General features: G+C 36.2%; 1 protein-coding gene across 2 annotated transcripts in view; it reads right to left on the reverse strand.

Moving 5' to 3' along the window:
- Positions 1-17,877, reverse strand: part of med23 (mediator complex subunit 23) — a 63,130-nt gene extending 45,253 nt beyond the window's left edge. Inside the window, exons 1-11 of one of the 2 annotated variants that reach the window (XM_048208222.1) lie at positions 17,626-17,877; positions 17,492-17,523; positions 17,317-17,404; positions 14,231-14,355; positions 13,725-13,836; positions 11,734-11,832; positions 11,563-11,664; positions 10,788-10,857; positions 10,564-10,676; positions 6,898-6,993; positions 6,399-6,416 (exon numbers count right to left, since the gene is read on the reverse strand). In XM_048208222.1, the coding sequence (XP_048064179.1) occupies positions 6,399-6,416; positions 6,898-6,993; positions 10,564-10,676; positions 10,788-10,857; positions 11,563-11,664; positions 11,734-11,832; positions 13,725-13,836; positions 14,231-14,355; positions 17,317-17,404; positions 17,492-17,523; positions 17,626-17,676 (906 nt within the window). In that variant the 5' untranslated portion in view covers positions 17,677-17,877. The remainder of the gene's footprint in view (positions 1-6,398; positions 6,417-6,897; positions 6,994-10,563; positions 10,677-10,787; positions 10,858-11,562; positions 11,665-11,733; positions 11,833-13,724; positions 13,837-14,230; positions 14,356-17,316; positions 17,405-17,491; positions 17,524-17,625) is intronic. The other variant, XM_048208223.1, reaches the window with a different exon arrangement.
- Between the last annotated feature and the right edge of the window lie 2,679 nt (positions 17,878-20,556).

Raw genomic sequence — 20,556 nt, forward strand, 5'->3', positions numbered from 1 at the left:
TTTCCTATGTAGATGATAGTGTATTTTCTCTCTAAAATCTCTAAGATGATTTTATTTTATTTTATAACATATTCATTTCATAAAATGTTTTGAGCGCAGTGATTCTCTGTTGTCATCAGTATTTCATTAAATATTTACTCGTTTTCTCTACAGGCTCAACAGTTTAAAGTAAATGTGGCATTTACTAGTTAAGCTGTTATTAGAAATGTTTACACTGATCTTCAACCCCAAGACATTTTGAATGGGTTATTAATTATGTATGGGCTAATTAACTATTTATTAATTTTAATGTGAGATTTATTAAAAGACACTTTCAGAAACTCACACAACTCATAAATGATTAATAACATCATATTAATATTACCATGGTGGGTATGGGTTAGTGGTGATAGCAATGCTCTTACCACATATACTGGTTTAGGGTATGAGTGTAACGGTACACAAAACATGATGTACCTCGGTTTAGATGATATAGAAATACTTTTGTACCTGCAGCAATAGAACTATTAAATTAAATAAGCAGGAGATGACACTCTTTGCTATGCATGGTTCCTTTATGTATTTTAGGCAGGCGTCGAGGCTGTGTGTAGAAGCACATTGTTATGACTTTTTTAAGTTTTAATATTTTATAGTTTTGATGTCTTATGGATTGTTTTAAAGATGGATTGCTGAATCTCCTGTCTGCAAAACAAATTTATCTTCGGGTACTAATAAGAATACCTTGACAATAGCTGAAAAATCGGTTATCAGCAAAAATCTATACACTAGTTTTCCGGGTTGCGTCCGTTGCTGGAGCAGCTGAGAAAGGTGCGCTGTCATTATACAGTGCGAGAGCGGCCTCTATAACCAATTTGTTTTGACACGTATATATACACAGTACACTACCATATGTGTTTTCATATCATTATAAAGTAATTAATTTGTTTATTAAAAGCTGCATTAGCGGAGAACAGCAGTATGATTACCGTTGAGGCTGAGAAGACGCTAACATTAGTAGGGATCCCCGCATATGACACACAATAAAAAAAGTAAACTGTGCACACAATTTACTATTTTGTTCACTCGATTTGCTTAATATTGCGCACAATTTACTATTTTGCTACCTCGATTTGCTAAATCTTGCATGCGATTTACTATTTCGTTCCCTTGATTTGTTAAATCTTGAGCACAATTTACTATTTCGTTCCCTCAATTTGCTAAATATTGAGCACAATTTACTATTTCGTTCCCTCAATTTGCTAAATCTTGCATGCGATTTACTATTTCGTTCCCTTGATTTGTTAAATCTTGAGCACAATTTACTATTTCGTTCCCTCAATTTGCTAAATATTGAGCACAATTTACTATTTCGTTCCCTCAATTTGCTAAATCGTGCACGCGATTTACTATTTTGTTCCCTTGATTTGCTAAATCGTGCACGCGATTTACTATTTTGTTCCCTCGATTTGCTAAATCTTGCATGAAATTTACTATTTCGTTCCCTCGATTTGCTAAATCGTGCGCGTAATTTACCATTTCATTCCCTCGATTTGCTAAATCTTGCACACAATTTACTATTTTGTTCCCTCGATTTGTTAAATCTTGAGCACAATTTACTATTTCGTTCCCTCAATTTGCTAAATATTGAGCACAATTTACTATTTCGTTCCCTCAATTTGCTAAATCGTGCACGCGATTTACTATTTTGTTCCCTCGATTTGCTAAATCGTGCACGCGATTTACTATTTTGTTCCCTCGATTTGCTAAATCTTGCACACAGTTTACTATTTCGTTCCCTCGATTTGCTAAATCTTGCACGAAATTTACTATTTTGTTCCCTCGATTTGCTAAATCTTGCACACAATTTACTATTTCGTTCCCTCGATTTGCTAAATCGTGCGCGTAATTTACCATTTCGTTCCCTCGATTTGCTAAATCGTGCATGCGATTTACTATTTTGTTCCCTCGATTTGCTAAATCGTGCGCGTAATTTACCATTTCGTTCCCTCGATTTGCTAAATCTTGCACGTGATTTACTATTTTATTCCCTCGATTTGCTAAATCTTGCACACAATTTACTATTTCGTTCCCTCGATTTGCTAAATCTTGCACGTGATTTACTATTTTATTCCCTCGATTTGCTAAATCTTGCACGTGATTTACTATTTTATTCCCTCGATTTGCTAAATCTTGCACGTGATTTACTATTTTGTTCCCTCGATTTGCTAAATCTTGCACGTGATTTACTATTTTATTCCCTCGATTTGCTAAATCTTGCACACAATTTACTATTTCGTTCCCTCGATTTGCTAAATCTTGCACGTGATTTACTATTTTATTCCCTCGATTTGCTAAATCTTGCACGTGATTTACTATTTTATTCCCTCGATTTGCTAAATCTTGCACGTGATTTACTATTTTGTTCCCTCGATTTGCTAAATCTTGCACGTGATTTACTATTTTATTCCCTCGATTTGCTAAATCTTGCACACAATTTACTATTTCGTTCCCTCGATTTGCTAAATCTTGCACGTGATTTACTATTTTATTCCCTCGATTTGCTAAATCTTGCACGTGATTTACTATTTTATTCCCTCGATTTGCTAAATCTTGCACGTGATTTACTATTTGTTCCCTCGATTTGCTAAATCTTGCACGTGATTTACTATTTTATTCCCTCGATTTGCTAAATCTTGCACACAATTTACTATTTCGTTCCCTCGATTTGCTAAATCTTGCACGTGATTTACTATTTTATTCCCTCGATTTGCTAAATCTTGCACGTGATTTACTATTTTATTCCCTCGATTTGCTAAATCTTGCACGTGATTTACTATTTTGTTCCCTCGATTTGCTAAATCTTGCACGTGATTTACTATTTTATTCCCTCGATTTGCTAAATCTTGCACGAAATTTACCATTTCGTTCCCTCGATTTGCTAAATCGTGCACGCGATTTACTATTTCGTTCCCTCGATTTGCTAAATCTTGCACACAATTTACTATTTCGTTCCCTCGATTTGCTAAATCTTGCACGAAATTTACTATTTTGTTCCCTCAATTTGCTAAATCGTGCGCGTAATTTACCATTTCGTTCCCTCGATTTGCTAAATCTTGCACACAATTTACTATTTCGTTCCCTCGATTTGCTAAATTTTGCACGAAATTTACTATTTTGTTCCCTCGATTTGCTAAATCGTGCGCGTAATTTACCATTTAGTTCCCTCGATTTGCTAAATCTTGCACACAATTTACTATTTCGTTCCCTCGATTTGCTAAATCTTGCACGAAATTTACTATTTTGTTCCCTCAATTTGCTAAATCGTGCACGCGATTTACTATTTTGTTCCCTCGATTTGCTAAATCGTGCACGCAATTTACTATTTCGTTCCCTCGATTTGCTAAATCTTGCACGAAATTTACTATTTTGTTCCCTCAATTTGCTAAATCGTGCACGCGATTTACTATTTTGTTCCCTCGATTTGCTAAATCTTGCACGTGATTTACTATTTTATTCCCTCGATTTGCTAAATCTTGCACGAGATTTGCTATTTCGTTCCCTCGATTTGCTAAATCTTGCACGCGATTTACTATTTTGTTCCCTCGATTTGCTAAATCGTGCACGTAATTTACCATTTCGTTCCCTCGATTTGCTAAATCTTGCACGAAATTTACTATTTTGTTCCCTCAATTTGCTAAATCGTGCACGCGATTTACTATTTTGTTCCCTCGATTTGCTAAATCTTGCACGTGATTTACTATTTTATTCCCTCGATTTGCTAAATCTTGCACGCGATTTACTATTTTGTTCCCTCGATTTGCTAAATCTTGCACACAATTTACTATTTCGTTCCCTCGATTTGCTAAATCTTGCACGAAATTTACTATTTCGTTCCCTCAATTTGCTAAATCGTGCACGCGATTTACTATTTTGTTCCCTCGATTTGCTAAATCGTGCGCGTAATTTACCATTTCGTTCCCTCGATTTGCTAAATCTTGCACACAATTTACTATTTCGTTCCCTCGATTTGCTAAATCTTGCACGAAATTTACTATTTTGTTCCCTCGATTTGCTAAATCGTGCGCGTAATTTACCATTTCGTTCCCTCGATTTGCTAAATCGTGCGCGTAATTTACCATTTCGTTCCCTCGATTTGCTAAATCTTGCACACAATTTACTATTTCGTTCCCTCGATTTGCTAAATCTTGCACGAAATTTACTATTTTGTTCCCTCAATTTGCTAAATCGTGCACGCGATTTACTATTTTGTTCCCTCGATTTGCTAAATCGTGCACGCAATTTACTATTTCGTTCCCTCGATTTGCTAAATCTTGCACGAAATTTACTATTTTGTTCCCTCAATTTGCTAAATCGTGCACGCGATTTACTATTTTGTTCCCTCGATTTGCTAAATCGTGCGCGTAATTTACCATTTCGTTCCCTCGATTTGCTAAATCTTGCACACAATTTACTATTTCGTTCCCTCGATTTGCTAAATCTTGCACGAAATTTACTATTTTGTTCCCTCGATTTGCTAAATCGTGCGCGTAATTTACCATTTCGTTCCCTCGATTTGCTAAATCGTGCGCGTAATTTACCATTTCGTTCCCTCGATTTGCTAAATCTTGCACGAAATTTACTATTTTGTTCCCTCAATTTGCTAAATCGTGCACGCGATTTACTATTTTGTTCCCTCGATTTGCTAAATCGTGCACGCAATTTACTATTTCGTTCCCTCGATTTGCTAAATCTTGCACGAAATTTACTATTTTGTTCCCTCAATTTGCTAAATCGTGCACGCGATTTACTATTTTGTTCCCTCGATTTGCTAAATCTTGCACGTGATTTACTATTTTATTCCCTCGATTTGCTAAATCTTGCACGAGATTTGCTATTTCGTTCCCTCGATTTGCTAAATCTTGCACGTGATTTACTATTTTGTTCCCTCAATTTGCTAAATCGTGCACGCAATTTACTATTTCGTTCCCTCGATTTGCTAAATCTTGCACGTGATTTACTATTTTGTTCCCTCAATTTGCTAAATCGTGCACGCGATTTACTATTTTATTCCCTCGATTTGCTAAATCTTGCACGAGATTTGCTATTTCGTTCCCTCGATTTGCTAAATCTTGCACGTGATTTACTATTTTGTTCCCTCAATTTGCTAAATCGTGCACGCAATTTACTATTTCGTTCCCTCGATTTGCTAAATCTTGCACGTGATTTACTATTTTGTTCCCTCAATTTGCTAAATCGTGCACGCGATTTACTATTTTGTTCCCTCGATTTGCTAAATCGTGCACGCAATTTACTATTTCGTTCCCTCGATTTGCTAAATCTTGCACGAAATTTACTATTTTGTTCCCTCAATTTGCTAAATCGTGCACGCGATTTACTATTTTGTTCCCTCGATTTGCTAAATCTTGCACGTGATTTACTATTTTATTCCCTCGATTTGCTAAATCTTGCACGAGATTTGCTATTTCGTTCCCTCGATTTGCTAAATCTTGCACGTGATTTACTATTTTATTCCCTCGATTTGCTAAATCTTGCACGTGATTTACTATTTTATTCCCTCGATTTGCTAAATCTTGCACGTGATTTACTATTTTATTCCCTCGATTTGCTAAATCTTGCACGCGATTTACTATTTCGTTACCTCAAATTATTAATCATGCAAATGTTTAATCGGTTATCGGCCCACAGGCATGAGCCTAAGTTATCGTTATCGGTAAAATCCACTATCAGTCGACCTCTAGTTAAAATAATACTGTATTCGTTCGGGACACTTGCACACCAAAACGAAAGATTGCATTTCGTTTCATTTTCAGTACAAATACATGTACCGTTACATCAACCACTGAAAAAAACAACATACTTAATAACAAATAGTCTGAATATTAGGAGGAGAGCCTGGTACTTTGCACCTGAGGTTAAAAAATATGATTTCTAAGAAAGTTCAGCATTAACATTTTTAAATAATAATAACAAAAACACTGGAATATTTTAGCTTCAATGGCGCTGTTTCCTGTGAATGACCCACAAACTACAACAGCTAAAAAGACTTTTCTGATCTAAAATGTCTTTGTCAAGAAAAATCATAAAGAACAATCTGGTTGCATCATTGTTTGTTTGTTTTTAAATAAAAGCTTTAATTTTGGGAAAGAGGGAAAGCAGTTTGGCTGAAAGTGCAGAAGATTGTTGCGGAAAAGCTGATGAATTTCTCGGTCAGTCTTTCGAATGCTCTAATAATTGCTCGTGGCAGTCAGTAATTTCAAGCCCTACGTTTATCGTCTTGTTTCACTTGAGGTTGTTCTTCATCAGTGTCAATCGTAATTAGATGGAATCGTTGGCTTTGGCTATGAGGAAGCTTCCAGAGTCTGGTTAGTCACAATACAACAGTAAGATTGTGAACATACCTGAGCAATGTTCAAGGTCTAGAGCATTGGAGGAGGAGGAGGAGGAGGAGGAGGATGGGCGGGGCAAGACAGGACAGAACAAAAATAAAGGAAGAAAAAAAAGAAAACACAAATACAGTGACTAGGAGGCCAGCTCCAAGTAACCCTGTCAGTCAAGCCAAACCACACCCCCAGAGACAGGTACGAGAGGGACAGGTGGGGCGATACTCCCTACCAGACCGCAGGCAAAGAGAGCGAGAGAGCGAGCAAGAGAGAGATCTGGCAGCTCATAAAGGCGCTAGTTTGGCAGGGAGTATGGTGGAGGCTGGCAGTGCGGTCCACTGTCATTCACTTCCTGTGGGAGGGAGTGTGGGACTACTCAAACTACAAGCAGCTGTTCTCTCCACGCCTCCGCGTCAGCCTCTCATCACAGAGAAGGGGATGGACATGCGAGGCAGAGGAGGGAGAGAGAGCACTGAGAGAGACAGAGGAAAGCAGAGAGAGAGAGAGCGAGCGGTACCTGTTTGTTGAGGCCCAGCATGTTGCACACCATGTCTCTGGAGTACGGCTGCTCCAGCACATACCTCAGCAGACCCGTCTGCGGCTCGAACAGGTCCTGCAGGAGACACACATTCACAGGATGGACTGTGACATTATATTTACCTTCCCATATACAGACCTGCACAAATGAACCTCACATTTTGGCCTTAAACCAATTTTTTTTTCCATTATAAATGATTATATGTAATATAATGTGCATTCTAAAAATCTAAACAATTAGGATATATACAGTTATATATATATATAAAATCGTTCCCGTGGTACTTTGATGTCATACACCGATCAGTCTGGAGTGCACAGTGCCGATTCAAGCTGAACACACCTCTTGGTTGTTTCATTACTGGATGAATCAGTGTTTTTTAACGAATCTCTTGAATGAATGATTCAATGACTCACTCAAAGACTTCACTTGTTTCATTACTGGATGAATCAGTGTTTTTGAACGAATCTCTTGAATGAATGATTTAATGACTCACTCAAAGACTTCACTTGTTTCATTACTGGATGAATCAGTGTTTTTGAACGAATCTCTTGAATGAATGATTCAATGACTCACTCAAATACATCACTTGTTTCATTACTGGATGAATCAGTGTTTTTTAACAAATCTCTTGAATGAATGATTCAATGACTCACTCAAAGACTTGATTCATTACTGGATTAATCATTGTTTTTGAACAAATCTCTTGAATGAATGATTCAATGACTCACTCAAAGACTTCACTTGTTTCATTACTGGATGAATCAGTGTTTTTTTAACAAATCTCTTGAATGAATAATTCAATGACTCACTCAAAGACTTGTTTCATTACTGGATAATCATTGTTTTTGAATGAATATCTTGAATGAATGATTCAATGACTCACTCAAATACATCACTTGTTTCATTACTGGATAATCATTGTTTTTGAATGAATATCTTGAATGAATGATTCAATGACTCACTCAAAAACTTCACTTGTTTCATTACTGGATGAATCATTGTTTTTGAACAAATCTCTTGAATGAATGATTCAATGACTCACTCAAAGACTTCACTTGTTTCATTACTGGATGAATCAGTGTTTTTGAACAAATCTCTTGAATGAATGATTCAATGACTCACTCAAAGACTTCACTTGTTTCATTACTGGATGAATCAGTGTTTTTGAACAAATCTCTTGAATGAATGATTCAATGACTCACTCAAAGACTTCACTTGTTTCATTACTGGATGAATCAGTGTTTTTGAACAAATCTCTTGAATGAATGATTCAATGACTCACTCAAATACTTCACTTGTTTCATTACTGGATGAATCAGTGTTTTTGAACGAATCTCTTGAATGAATGATTCAATGACTCACTCAAAGACTTCACTTGTTTCATTACTGGATGAATCAGTGTTTTTGAACAAATCTCTTGAATGAATGATTCAATGACTCACTCAAAGACTTCACTTGTTTCATTACTGGATGAATCAGTGTTTTTGAACGAATCTCTTGAATGAATGATTCAATGACTCACTCAAAGACTTCACTTGTTTCATTACTGGATGAATCAGTGTTTTTGAACAAATCTCTTGAATGAATGATTCAATGACTCACTCAAATACTTCACTTGTTTCATTACTGGATGAATCAGTGTTTTTGAACAAATCTCTTGAATGAATGATTCAATGACTCAAAGACTTCACTTGTTTCATTACTGGATGAATCAGTGTTTTTGAACGAATCTCTTGAATGAATGATTCAATGACTCACTCAAAGACTTCACTTGTTTCATTACTGGATGAATCAGTGTTTTTGAACAAATCTCTTGAATGAATGATTCAATGACTCACTCAAAGACTTCACTTGTTTCATTACTGAATGAATCAGTGTTTTTGAACAAATCTCTTGAATGAATGATTCAATGACTCACTCAAAGACTTCACTTGTTTCATTACTGGATGAATCAGTGTTTTTGAACAAATCTCTTGAATGAATGATTCAATGACTCACTCAGAGACTTCACTTGTTTCATTACTGGAGGAATCTGTTTTTGAATGAAAATCTTGAATGAATGATTCAATGACTCACTCATAAAGACTTCACTTGTTTCATTACTAGAGGAATCAGTGTTTTTGAATGAATATCTTGAATGAATGATTCAATGACTCACTCAGAGACTTCACTTGTTTCATTACTAGAGGAATCAGTGTTTTTGAACAAATCTCTTGAATGAATGATTCAATGACTCACTCAAAGACTTCACTTGTTTCATTACTGGATGAATCAAGTGTTTTTGAATGAATGATTCAATGACTCACTCAGAGACTTAACTTGTTTCATTACTGGAGGAATCAGTGTTTTTGAATGAATATCTTGAATGAATGATTCAATGACTCACTCAAAGACTTCACTTGTTTCATTACTGGATGAATCAAGTGTTTTTGAATGAATGATTCAATGACTCACTCAGAGACTTCACTTGTTTCATTACTGGAGGAATCAGTGTTTTTGAATGAATATCTTGAATGAATGATTCAATGACTCACTCAAAGACTTCACTTCTTTCATTTCTGGATGAATCGGTGTTTTTGAACAAATCTCTTAAATGAATGATTCAATGACAAATTTTTTAACAGTTACTTGTCTCCACCTACTGGTGTAACGATGTAATTGATACAATCTTTATTTATAAGGGGATTTACTCTTTTTTGATCGCTACCGTAGACATCAGTGTTTATATCTGAGCTATAAACTTTTATCCCAATACTTCTGTGTGATTATAAATTATTGTAAGACAGAAATAATGATTCTGTGTGGTTGAAAAGCTGTTTCATACCTATACATGACAACATCTCTCTCTGGCTCAGATCTGAAATTTCAGATTGCAATAAACAGTGCTTAACAAATTTATTATCCCACAAAACCAATGCAAGGTTTGTGTCACAGCTGCCCTAAACTAACAGTATTGGTGATTCCCAGAATCATTTTTCATGTTTTTGTTATGGTTAATCCACACCAGTATGTGTAAGCTCTTTAGTCACAGTAGTGTTTCTAATGCTAAAATATAAATTATTGTTGGGATTTTATGGATTCAAAGATAGATCTCACAAAAGTTTCATTAAAGGCAAGTCTCTGGGAACAACTAGAAACTATTTGGAAGTCAATAACAACAGAGACCGTGGGAAAGTACAAAAAAAAAATTTCCAATGCCAGCAAGAATGCAAGCTGTTATCAAAGCCAAAGGAGGCCATATAAAATAAAAATAATATTTTTTTGTTATTATGAGTGAATAAAGACTAGTCGTTTAAGTTTGTTTTTTGCCCTTATAAATGACAATAACATTTTTAAATTTAAACAAGTTTTTGACAGATTCCTCTTTGTTATGACAGGAGGTCTAATAAATTTGTTAAGCACTATATATAGCAGAAAAACAAAATATTGCAATATCAGTTTTTTTTCCAATGCCAAGCAGCCATAATGAAAACATCCTCTTCTTTATGAATCACGTGCACTGATCAATCAATCACAGTCAGACTTTGCATTTCTGCGATGGATTCAACTGTCCGTTCGGACACATTCTTATGTCTCATTTCATGAAGACAGTGTGTGTTGGTCTGTCATCCACACATGCAGCAGTGAGTTCCTCAGCAGTACCTTATCATAGGGCAGCATTCCCCTCAGGGGGAAGCGCAGAGTGCTCGGGTCCAGCTTCCACGAGTTACAAATGGCTCCAGAATTATTAACCACTGGCAGAAGACTGCAGCGACCTGAAACACACACACACTCTATTCAAATACGTGACTGCCACAGGGGCTTATGGGATATGAACCACAGTATACCACAGCACTGTGAGATGAGGACGAGTGAATGCATCTTACCACAGATGGAGTTAATGCGGGCGGTCGGTCTGAAACTATCAACAAAGTCAGATATCAGGCTGCCCAACAGCTGAAAACAAGCACAAACTACTGGATTAATTTTGTGAAGAATAACTGATAACAAACCAACACATCCATCACTGTGACCGTCTACATCGAGGGCCAGATTCACTAACAGCATCAGTGTAAACACTGGGGTGCGTGAGGAGACAGAGCGGGTCAACAAAATGATGAGTTTGGTCATTTATTTAATTCTACCACACCTTAAAATAACATTAAAACCGAGCATGTATTGCTAACAGGCAAAATGCTGCTTCTAGCATTAAAAAAAAACAGGAAAATATAGTGCCGTAAAAGGCAAATACATGACATCCAATCAAATGTATCAAAATCACATCAATCAAATGAATCAAAATCACATTAATTTAAAAAAAAAGTATTGTCAATATTGTTTGCTCTAGTTGCAACTAAATAATTCCATCAAGAGCTGTGGATTTAAACAAAACGGTAGAGTCAATGATTCAATGACTCATTCATAAATACTACTGCTTGCTTCATGATTCACTCATTAAGACAGTGATTTGCTGCCACCTACTGGCAGTTTTAGTTTAGTATTTCAAAGTATCACTTTTTTACCATCATTTTTTGCTTTATTATATTAATAATAGGTCACCAGTAGATCATCCGCAGAACTTTCTAACTACCATTGGGCTTTAATGGGATTGTGATCTCTGTTCAGTAAATCTGGCCCCAAGAATCAGCTGGAGTGTGTTACCCAGTGTGAGAGCGCCCCCTCTGGATACAGCTTCCTGATCTCAGTCACAGCGAAGTACGCGGGCAGCAGACAAGCGTTGCGGTCCAGTATGTACTCCACCACCTTCACACGGGACAATTAATCAGTTCCAGGAAACACTAGAAGTGCCGTGATCTGAGGATTCAAACGTACCTCTCGTGCCGCCAGCAGCTGCTGAACCACAGCCGAGCTCACGAAGTTCGGGACGGTCTGAATCTTGTCCAACACGGCCTTCAGTAGATCCCTGACGCCCTGAAAACCACACGCAGAGAGAGAGATGAGCAGGAAAATATTAAAATACATTAAACATTTGCTTAAAATAATAAAATAACATTGGTTTAAATAAATAAATTTATAATGATAAATATTAAAATAAAACAAAAATTAATCGTCCTATAGCAAGTAGAAAAAACCTTAAATGCAACGTAACAAAAAGTAAATATTTTACAAATAATATTTTATACATGTTAATAATATAAAATACATTTCTTATTGTATAAATTGGGTTTTGTACATGAAATTATATAGCTGTCTTTTAAATTTTAGGGTGGATGATCATATTTGGGGATCTATGAATCTATAAGATAGAAACCCCTGCATTTGAGCATATAGAGACACACAGATACAGGCGCTTCACACACATTTCCTCTTGTTATGTAATAACTATATTAATATATTATATTACGTAAGGGATGATAAGCAGCACTAAATCCGAGTGGTGAGTAAATACAGCTGTCTTAGAACTGCTACATAACACATGGCTGAAATGAAACCGCAGGAAGAACAGTCTGATCCTGTGAGTGATTCAAAACAAAATCGTTCACCATATTTTCTTTACAAAAATCTGCAGCTAACAGCTATAATGACCCCGTCATTTATACGCATCAGTGATACACATCACCAATTATTAGGTTTGTCGCTACACCAAAACGTTCCAGATTTCATATTCCATAATAACTATATTCACTTATAAATATATCCAGCTTTATCTGCATACATACAGTACATAAAGCAATATTTTATAGCAAATATCAACTACTGGACTGTTTAAAAAGTCATCATGTGTTAACTATTCGCTCTAAATGTGGACAATAAGACATTAAAGTGCCCCTATTATGCTATTTTAAAGGTTCCTAATATTGTTTTGTCGTCTCCTACAGCAGGTTCACATTCATCAAATGCCAAAAACTCTTTCATTTTCTCATAATATCCACTGCAGCATCAGCTCTTTTCTCTCAGTGTCTGAAACGCTTCAATCAAAGACTCGGTCTCTCTAAACCCCACCTTTCTGAGAGCTGCTCTGCTCTGATTGGTCAGAAACCAAACGCTCATTATCATATCTGAATCTCAGCTCTTGATTCACAGCGACATGAACAGTAACGATGGCGTCGGGTTTACCGTATCAATCTCATCAAAGTGGATTTGCTTTGCATCTGGATCAACATGCACATTCCCAAATTTCTATATATCCTAATTATTGTTAATATGTAATTCATTTTTCCAGGAGCTCATTGCTTCTACCTTCAATTAAATTGCTAACAATGATTGTAAACTAATTGCCTAAATTATTACATTATTTGCTAACTGCATTCTCTAAATTGTAATGTTGACATGCATTCTCTGTAAAGCTGCTTTGAAACGATATGTATCGTGAAAAGCGCTATACAAACAAATGTGAATTTAATTAAACTTAATCTGGCAGCAGAAAACAGCGTCTTCTCGACATGAACAACACGAACCAAACTCTTCCAGTCTCAGATACAACTACAGTGATTGAGGGCGGGGCAAAGAGACGCTGTTCAGCCAATTAAGACCAGAGGCTGGCATTATGCAAATTACAAATCTACATAGATTCAGCAGGAAGTGAGACTGAAATTACTGACGACTCGTTTCAGTTCAGAATCACTTCTTTCTTTTAGTAAACTATAACTCTATTTTTGATCTTTGTAACTTTGCAGAACTTTTACATTCACAAACAGCTTATTACACACTACATTTAGGTCATATTGTGTATTCAAAGCAAAATATGAGCACTTTAAAGTGTTTTAAACATTAACATTATGACTTAATGTGTATTGTGAAAAGCGCTACACAAAAAGCAATGACATGATACAAACATTACAGGTTTCAGTTTGTCTTTTCACCTTGTAGTCGACTCCTCCGATGATTTTGCGGATGAGTTTGAAGGTCAAAGCCCAGAGTTGAGTCCTCTCCCACTCCAGACTGTCCGAGCCAATCAGAGCCTGACACACCATCCTGCAGGAACACAGTCACAGCGCTGAATCACATGACCCAAAACATGAGCAATGGGACCCAAGCCCATGAGTGAGACTTCAGGTTTGGGTTGAGTTCTGGTTTGTAACTACTGAATAAATGATTTAATACTAAATACTTTGTGTTAACTCACATACACACACACACACACACACACACACACACACACACACACACAAACACACAGCACTCCATTGCATCTCGCAAAATAGATACTTACAATGTAAACACATATTTCTATTTATATAGCTGTATATACAGTAAATAATGCACACATGTACATAAGTCTTCCGATCCAGATGGATATTTATATATATGTACCCAGAATTCCCTGTGTTTGCGCACACTTGCGAATAAAGCGGATTGTGATTCTGACCTGGGAGGCAGCAGGCTGGTCTCCACCGCCATGGCCAGACAGTCGTAGAGGAAGGCGATGCGTTTGGGGCTGTGCTGACCATGAATGAAGCGGACGATCCACTGCACGCACTGATCATGTGACTCCTGCAGTGACATCACACACACATCACAGTAAACTCAATCTACAGTGCACAGCATAAATGAGTACACCACTTCTGAACAAATACAAAAGATGTATTTTCTTTATGATCACTGAAACAATTCATGGAAAGATGGCAAAACTGAAATGTATTAAACAAAGACTGAGAAATATATGTCATTAATAGCCATAAAATAAGTAAATTAGCCAATTTTGTTTAAATTAAGCATTGCAGAAATGAGTACACCCTAGATTTAATTCAACAAATGTATAATATTAGCACTTAGTATGCCCTCCATAATTTTGAATATTCTGGTCTGACCCTTATGGCACGAAATGTACAAATCTGTCCTGTTTAACTCCTGGATGATGAGCTCCTGAAATGCCCTGATCTTTAATAGGGAGTGTTGCTCAACTCGTCTCTACAGAATCCCCCACAGGTGCTCAAGAGTGTTGAGATTGAGTTCAATACAAGTCCACAGAAGGTTTTTCACCTTGGGAGAATGCATATCCTCATTGTCATGTTGAAATAATGCTCAACAATGCAGGGAATGAGGAAAGGGTAACATCTTCTGTTTCAGGTTTGAGTATTAAATTACACAGTGGCGTGTGAGTTCATGACAGCATTGATAAAGCACAGCTCCCTCACACCTTCAGCACTCATACATCCCTATATAAGAGCTTTACTGCCACTGAACTTTACTGTGGGAATCAGGCACTTCTCACTGTACTCCTCCTCTATCAACACCAGAACATTTTGGATGCTGTTAGATCCAAAATGATTGATTTGGTCTCATGAGACCCAGAATCTATATTTTGTAAACATGGGTTTTGTGAATGGCTAACTGACTTTATTGTGCTTTGGCTACATTAACAAGCATGCATATCATTTCTGCAGGCTGCATCTTACTCTGTGAGATAAACAGTCACACTTTTCATAGCTTTTTCTGGCTCTGAGACACTCGCTTGGTATTTCTCCTGCTCTTTGTCTAGCAAAAAAATCCCTCATCCCTAAATGAAAGCTTAAAAATTAAGGCTTGATTATTTCATGAGCCTTGTCACAAGTCCATTGTTTTTGAATTTCTGTGTTACTTTTGCTATATTTTCACACTTAAAACAATGATTTAGGGTGCTTTCACACCTGCCTCATTTAGTTCGGTTGAATCGTACCAGAATTCGTTTGCCCCTTTGGTGCGGTTCGTTTGGGCAGGTGTGAAAGCAGCAATCGCACTCGGGTGCGCACCAAAAGCGGACCAAACAAGCGTACCGAGACCTGCTTGAAGAGGTGGTCTCGGTACGCTTTCAAACGAACTCTGGAGCGGTTCGCTTGAGATGTGAAAGCAATCGACCCAGTTAACGGACCAACGAACCAAATGATATCATTTTCATAACGGAAAATATGATATAAAAATCAGTAATGTCTGATTCTGTGAGTGAGCACATTATTTACAATATCTGAAAGCCAATGAGCGCCTCTGGTGTGTAATTACACTTCTCCGTGCGAGAATGCTGTCCCGACGAAGTCTCAATTCCCGCTCTGCTTCATTATAAAATTCAAATGGTCTCTCTCGACAGACACACGGACAACAGGTCGCCTACTAGACAGCGCTGGGAAATCCAGAGATGGAGAGAGAGAGAAAGAGCGCGGGTTTGAATTTGCCGCAGCAAATATGAATTAACTGCGGGAGAGACGGCTACATTTATAAAGTGTTTGTGTGTGTCTCGACAGTTACAAATAAAGCCACAATAAGCTCATGGAGCTAGCTTGTCAATCATTATTTTGATGGATGACGCAGCGAAAACTCTGACCAATAAGAGGACAGTTGTACTCTCATGTGACTTGCCTGAATGCATTTTGGTACGCTTTGAAATGTTGCCATGTGAAAGCGAACCGAACCAAGAAGAAAATGCAACATTGTAACAAATTTAGTCCCTGTTTCGGAACAAAACAAGCGATCCATAGGTGTGAAAACACCCTTAGTAATCCTCTTGTCCTCTTTTGTGCTAAGAAATAAGGCTGCTGACAGTTCTCTCCCAAGTGCTTACAATGTTGTCAGCATTAAGTCTTGAGAATGATTCAGTGGGCTATATGACACTTTTAATTGTCAAGAAATGACTTCTCTTTAAATGTTTTACCTGTTAATCAAACATTGCCTTAAACTTACACCAGAACATTTTTATTTCATTTTATTTAGTAACTTTTAGGAGGGTGCACTCATTTTTGCTACACAACATTTTATCACCTTGATAAGAAAATCTTAATTTCCTGAATAATTTTGACATGCTCCTTTGGTAATTGATTAAGCAGGAACATTATATCTCTAAAGAACCCGAACATGTCTTCTAAGTAATTGAGTAATTGCTGATTTTCAGAAGTTTCAGAGGGGTGTACTTATTTATGCTGTGCACTGAATCTACTGCTTACAAAACACATCAAAATTACTTTCAGGAAAAAACTATACAATGGACACATTCCCAGAGTTATTAGCATCATAACTATATGTTAATCTATGTTAAAAGTCACAATGATATCAAAATTCTTGTTTTTTATGTAATATTGCAGTGTTTATTATAGATGTATTGTTATTAATTCATGTGTCTCGTAATCTTGAATCAGAATATCTTCTCCTCCCTCTTGCAGCATCTCTTCTCTTCTCTGATGATGATGAGGGCGGGGCAACCTGTCACTCACATGAGATCCACCAATACCAAACCACAACCATCCAATCAATTCCTTACGGACAAAATCAAGCCCCGCCCTACATTTGTTCTTGTTTGCAAAGCCATTTCACTCTGATTTACGGTGTGGTGTATAGTTATAGTTATAATTTCACGCAAATAAACGCGTCATCAGAGCAGAGATGTCGCTGCAAGAGGGAGGGGAAGTTATTTTGAAATCAAGACTGATTTTGTAAAACAATAATGCTGTGCACTGATAGGCTGAGAGCAGATGAGTGTGATCTGACCTGAGGCAGCGTGCTCCAGTACTGTCTGAACGCTCCTAAACAGCTGACGAGTTTGTTCCTCTCATCCTCCGCACTGTCCATAAACATGCTGCACACAAACACACACACACACAACTGCCTGACTGACCCTTCACTGGACACAGGTGTGTGTGTATCATCAGTCTTATTTACTCACCCAGCAAACGCCTCTTCTATCACCTCAGTTTTCTGATGTAAACAAAACATTTGAGTTTTACTTATTTATTCATTTTTGTAAAATAATCTCGTATATGTTATGAATGAAATAATCGTGCTGTAAAAATAACCCACCACTACATCCTCAAAGATACTCTGCAGCTGACTCTCCATCGGGACCGCCATGATGTGAGGATCCAGTCAGGACAGAATTTCACAAACTCACATGTCCATGTCTGAATTGTGTGTGTTTTTGAACTGTGTTTCTTTACTGAATTCACGCTCTGATGAAAACAACAGCGAAACCAGCGCCAGTGCAGACAGACCGGAAACTCGAGCGCCGCTGAAAACATTCCGGTATGAACACGGAGTCGCACAGCGATGGTTCCGGTGTCGGTTGAGCCTCCTCACACTGCAAAAAATGCTGAGTTTTCGTCTTGTTTCCAGTCCAAATATCTTAAAGTTCTTAAATCAAGAAGCATTTTCTTGACAAGTAAAAATTATTTTCTTATTTTCAGAAAAAAAGTCAAAATTTAGTGAGTTTTTCCTTAAAACAAGCAAAATAATCTGCCAGCGGGGTAAGTAAAATAATCTTAATCCAAACTGAAAACAAGATTATATGGTTTATTTTTGGTTCGATATAAGATTATTTTGCTTACCCTACTGGCAGTTTATTTTGCTTGTTTTAAGGAAAAACTGAAAAAAAGAAAATAATTTTTACTTGTCAAGAAAATGCTTCTTGATTTAAGAACTTTAAGATATTTTGACTAGAAACAAGACAAAAACTCTAAGTAAGAACAGCATATTTTGCAGTGCAGTCGAAAACACAAATTGATAAATCAATAAACAGTGCATAAATTTGTCGCGAAACGCGTATAAAGTCACGTGCGTTACAAAAAGTACAAAACTCTTTGCATTATGCGTCATTAAATATGCATACATTAAACATGAAATTAAATGTGATAATTGTGAAATGTTTTTTTTTTTTTTTTAATCTATGCACAGCTTAGAAATAAAATTCCGAACATTGTTTTGGCTAACAGAAATGTTTAATTAATTAATTTAATAATCTGCAAAATTCCCTTAAGGGTGTCAAAACAACCCCTATATCTGTTTTCATCTATTTTTGACATCTGACCAGTCTATGACATAATGGATAAATCCATTTGACCTTTTCTTATTAGACCAAAACATAAGTTAATAAGTTAACATAAGTTTCCCTATGCTTATGGTATAAAATGGACTGAGTCTTTGATAGTTTAGCTTCTTCTTTGCTTTTTCTTTGTCTTTTTGCTTCTCACATCTCTTCTGCTTCTTCTCTTCTATCTCTCATTTCATTCTGCAAATGTCGTAATGTTGTTTCTTCTTTCTGTATATTCGGATCTTCATCTTAATCTATCAGATACAATACTCTGGATTTTATTATTAACTATTAATTACTTTTTTTCAAGTTTTTGCATCACTTGTTTTATTGTGTTACCCAGCAGATTTTACAAAAATATGATGATAGTGGTATTTTAGTTTGGAGGATAGATTCATCAAAACAAACAAACAGGTCTGAAGCTATATAGATACACACCGCTAGAGACTATACAGCCATTTTGACACAAAAGCTTTCGCTGAACTTCCCTGCGGCACAACGAGGCTCGGTCTCACTCATAGTTACTTGTGTGATAAATTAGTGTGAAACCGTTTCCTCTTATATGCATGTAAAGAAAAGAGAGAGAATACAGATCTTTTGTACTTCAGTAAGTGCTTTTACTTTCAGATCCCTGACAGGAGAACTGCATGTGCCGTTATTATGACTGAACACAATGACGAGAACTAAAAAGGATTACCCATAATTACCGAAATCACATGGTTACATGACCTGAAACAGAAGGTAATTACATCTTCAGCACAGTTTCAGTCAAAGGGAAGTGTTATGGACAAAAAACACATTCAATACTCTTCAACTCCACCAAGCCGTATACGGGTTTGAAAACCACATTATAATGTTTACACATTCATTTTAAAGGCTTCTCTATATGGAATCACCCCATATTTGGTATAATTTGAAAGCTTAGAATCTAAACTTTACAGAGAATACATTACTTAACAACTTTACATAACTTTTGTTTTTATGATACATAAAGCAGTAAAATTAAGCTTACATATGCATTGGTCCAAGTTACGAATTTTCGCAAAACGATTGCGAAGAAAATTTTCTACGAAATTGTATTTTTTATATTTTTCACAAAACAGTCAAGTAATATATCACAAGAAAGCTCTCATTCTAAGGAATTTGCCCATGTAGTTAATTTCATTGTGAGACAATCATAGTTCAAAGAATCACACTGTGAAATATAATCACTCTGAGAAAAAAGACAAGCGATGACTGCTTCAATCAGCCACTAACAGCTACAGATAGACAACATATACTATCATTTTTATCACTTTCAGCAGTGTTTATGTAATTTCAAAGGGTTTTCTGTAAAATGACACTGAGATATTGCATTTATACCTCTGTATATGGGTATGGAAAGACTTTACATTTGAAATGACATAAAAAAGTAATATTCTTGGTTCCCACAGTGACCCTCAGTACGTGTGTGTATATGACACTGTGGTATCAAATGTACAGTCATGTTCTAATTTGTTACACTGTTAATTTAAGTTTAAGTTATGTTATAATATTTGATAGTGCTTTAATATTTGATAATATTTTATTCTATTATATTGATGTTTTTTTATTATTGTTTTATATATATATATATATATACACACATACTACCAGTCAAAAGTTTGGAAACATTACTATTTTTAATGTTTTTGAACAAAGTCTCTTCTGCTCATTAAGGCTGCATTTATTTCATAATAAATACAGAAAAAAACAATAATATTGTGAAATATTATTACAATTTAAAATTATGGTTTTCTATTATAATATACTTTAAAATATAATTTATTTCTATGATCAAAGCTGAATTTTCAGCATCATTTCTCCAGTCTTCAGTGTCACATGATCCTTCAGAAATCATTCTGATATGATGATTTATTACAAATTTTGTGTTGCTTAATATTATT

The sequence above is a fragment of the Megalobrama amblycephala genome, linkage group LG11 (genome assembly GCF_018812025.1).
Source record: "Megalobrama amblycephala isolate DHTTF-2021 linkage group LG11, ASM1881202v1, whole genome shotgun sequence".
Classification (NCBI taxonomy): Eukaryota; Metazoa; Chordata; class Actinopteri; order Cypriniformes; family Xenocyprididae; genus Megalobrama; species Megalobrama amblycephala.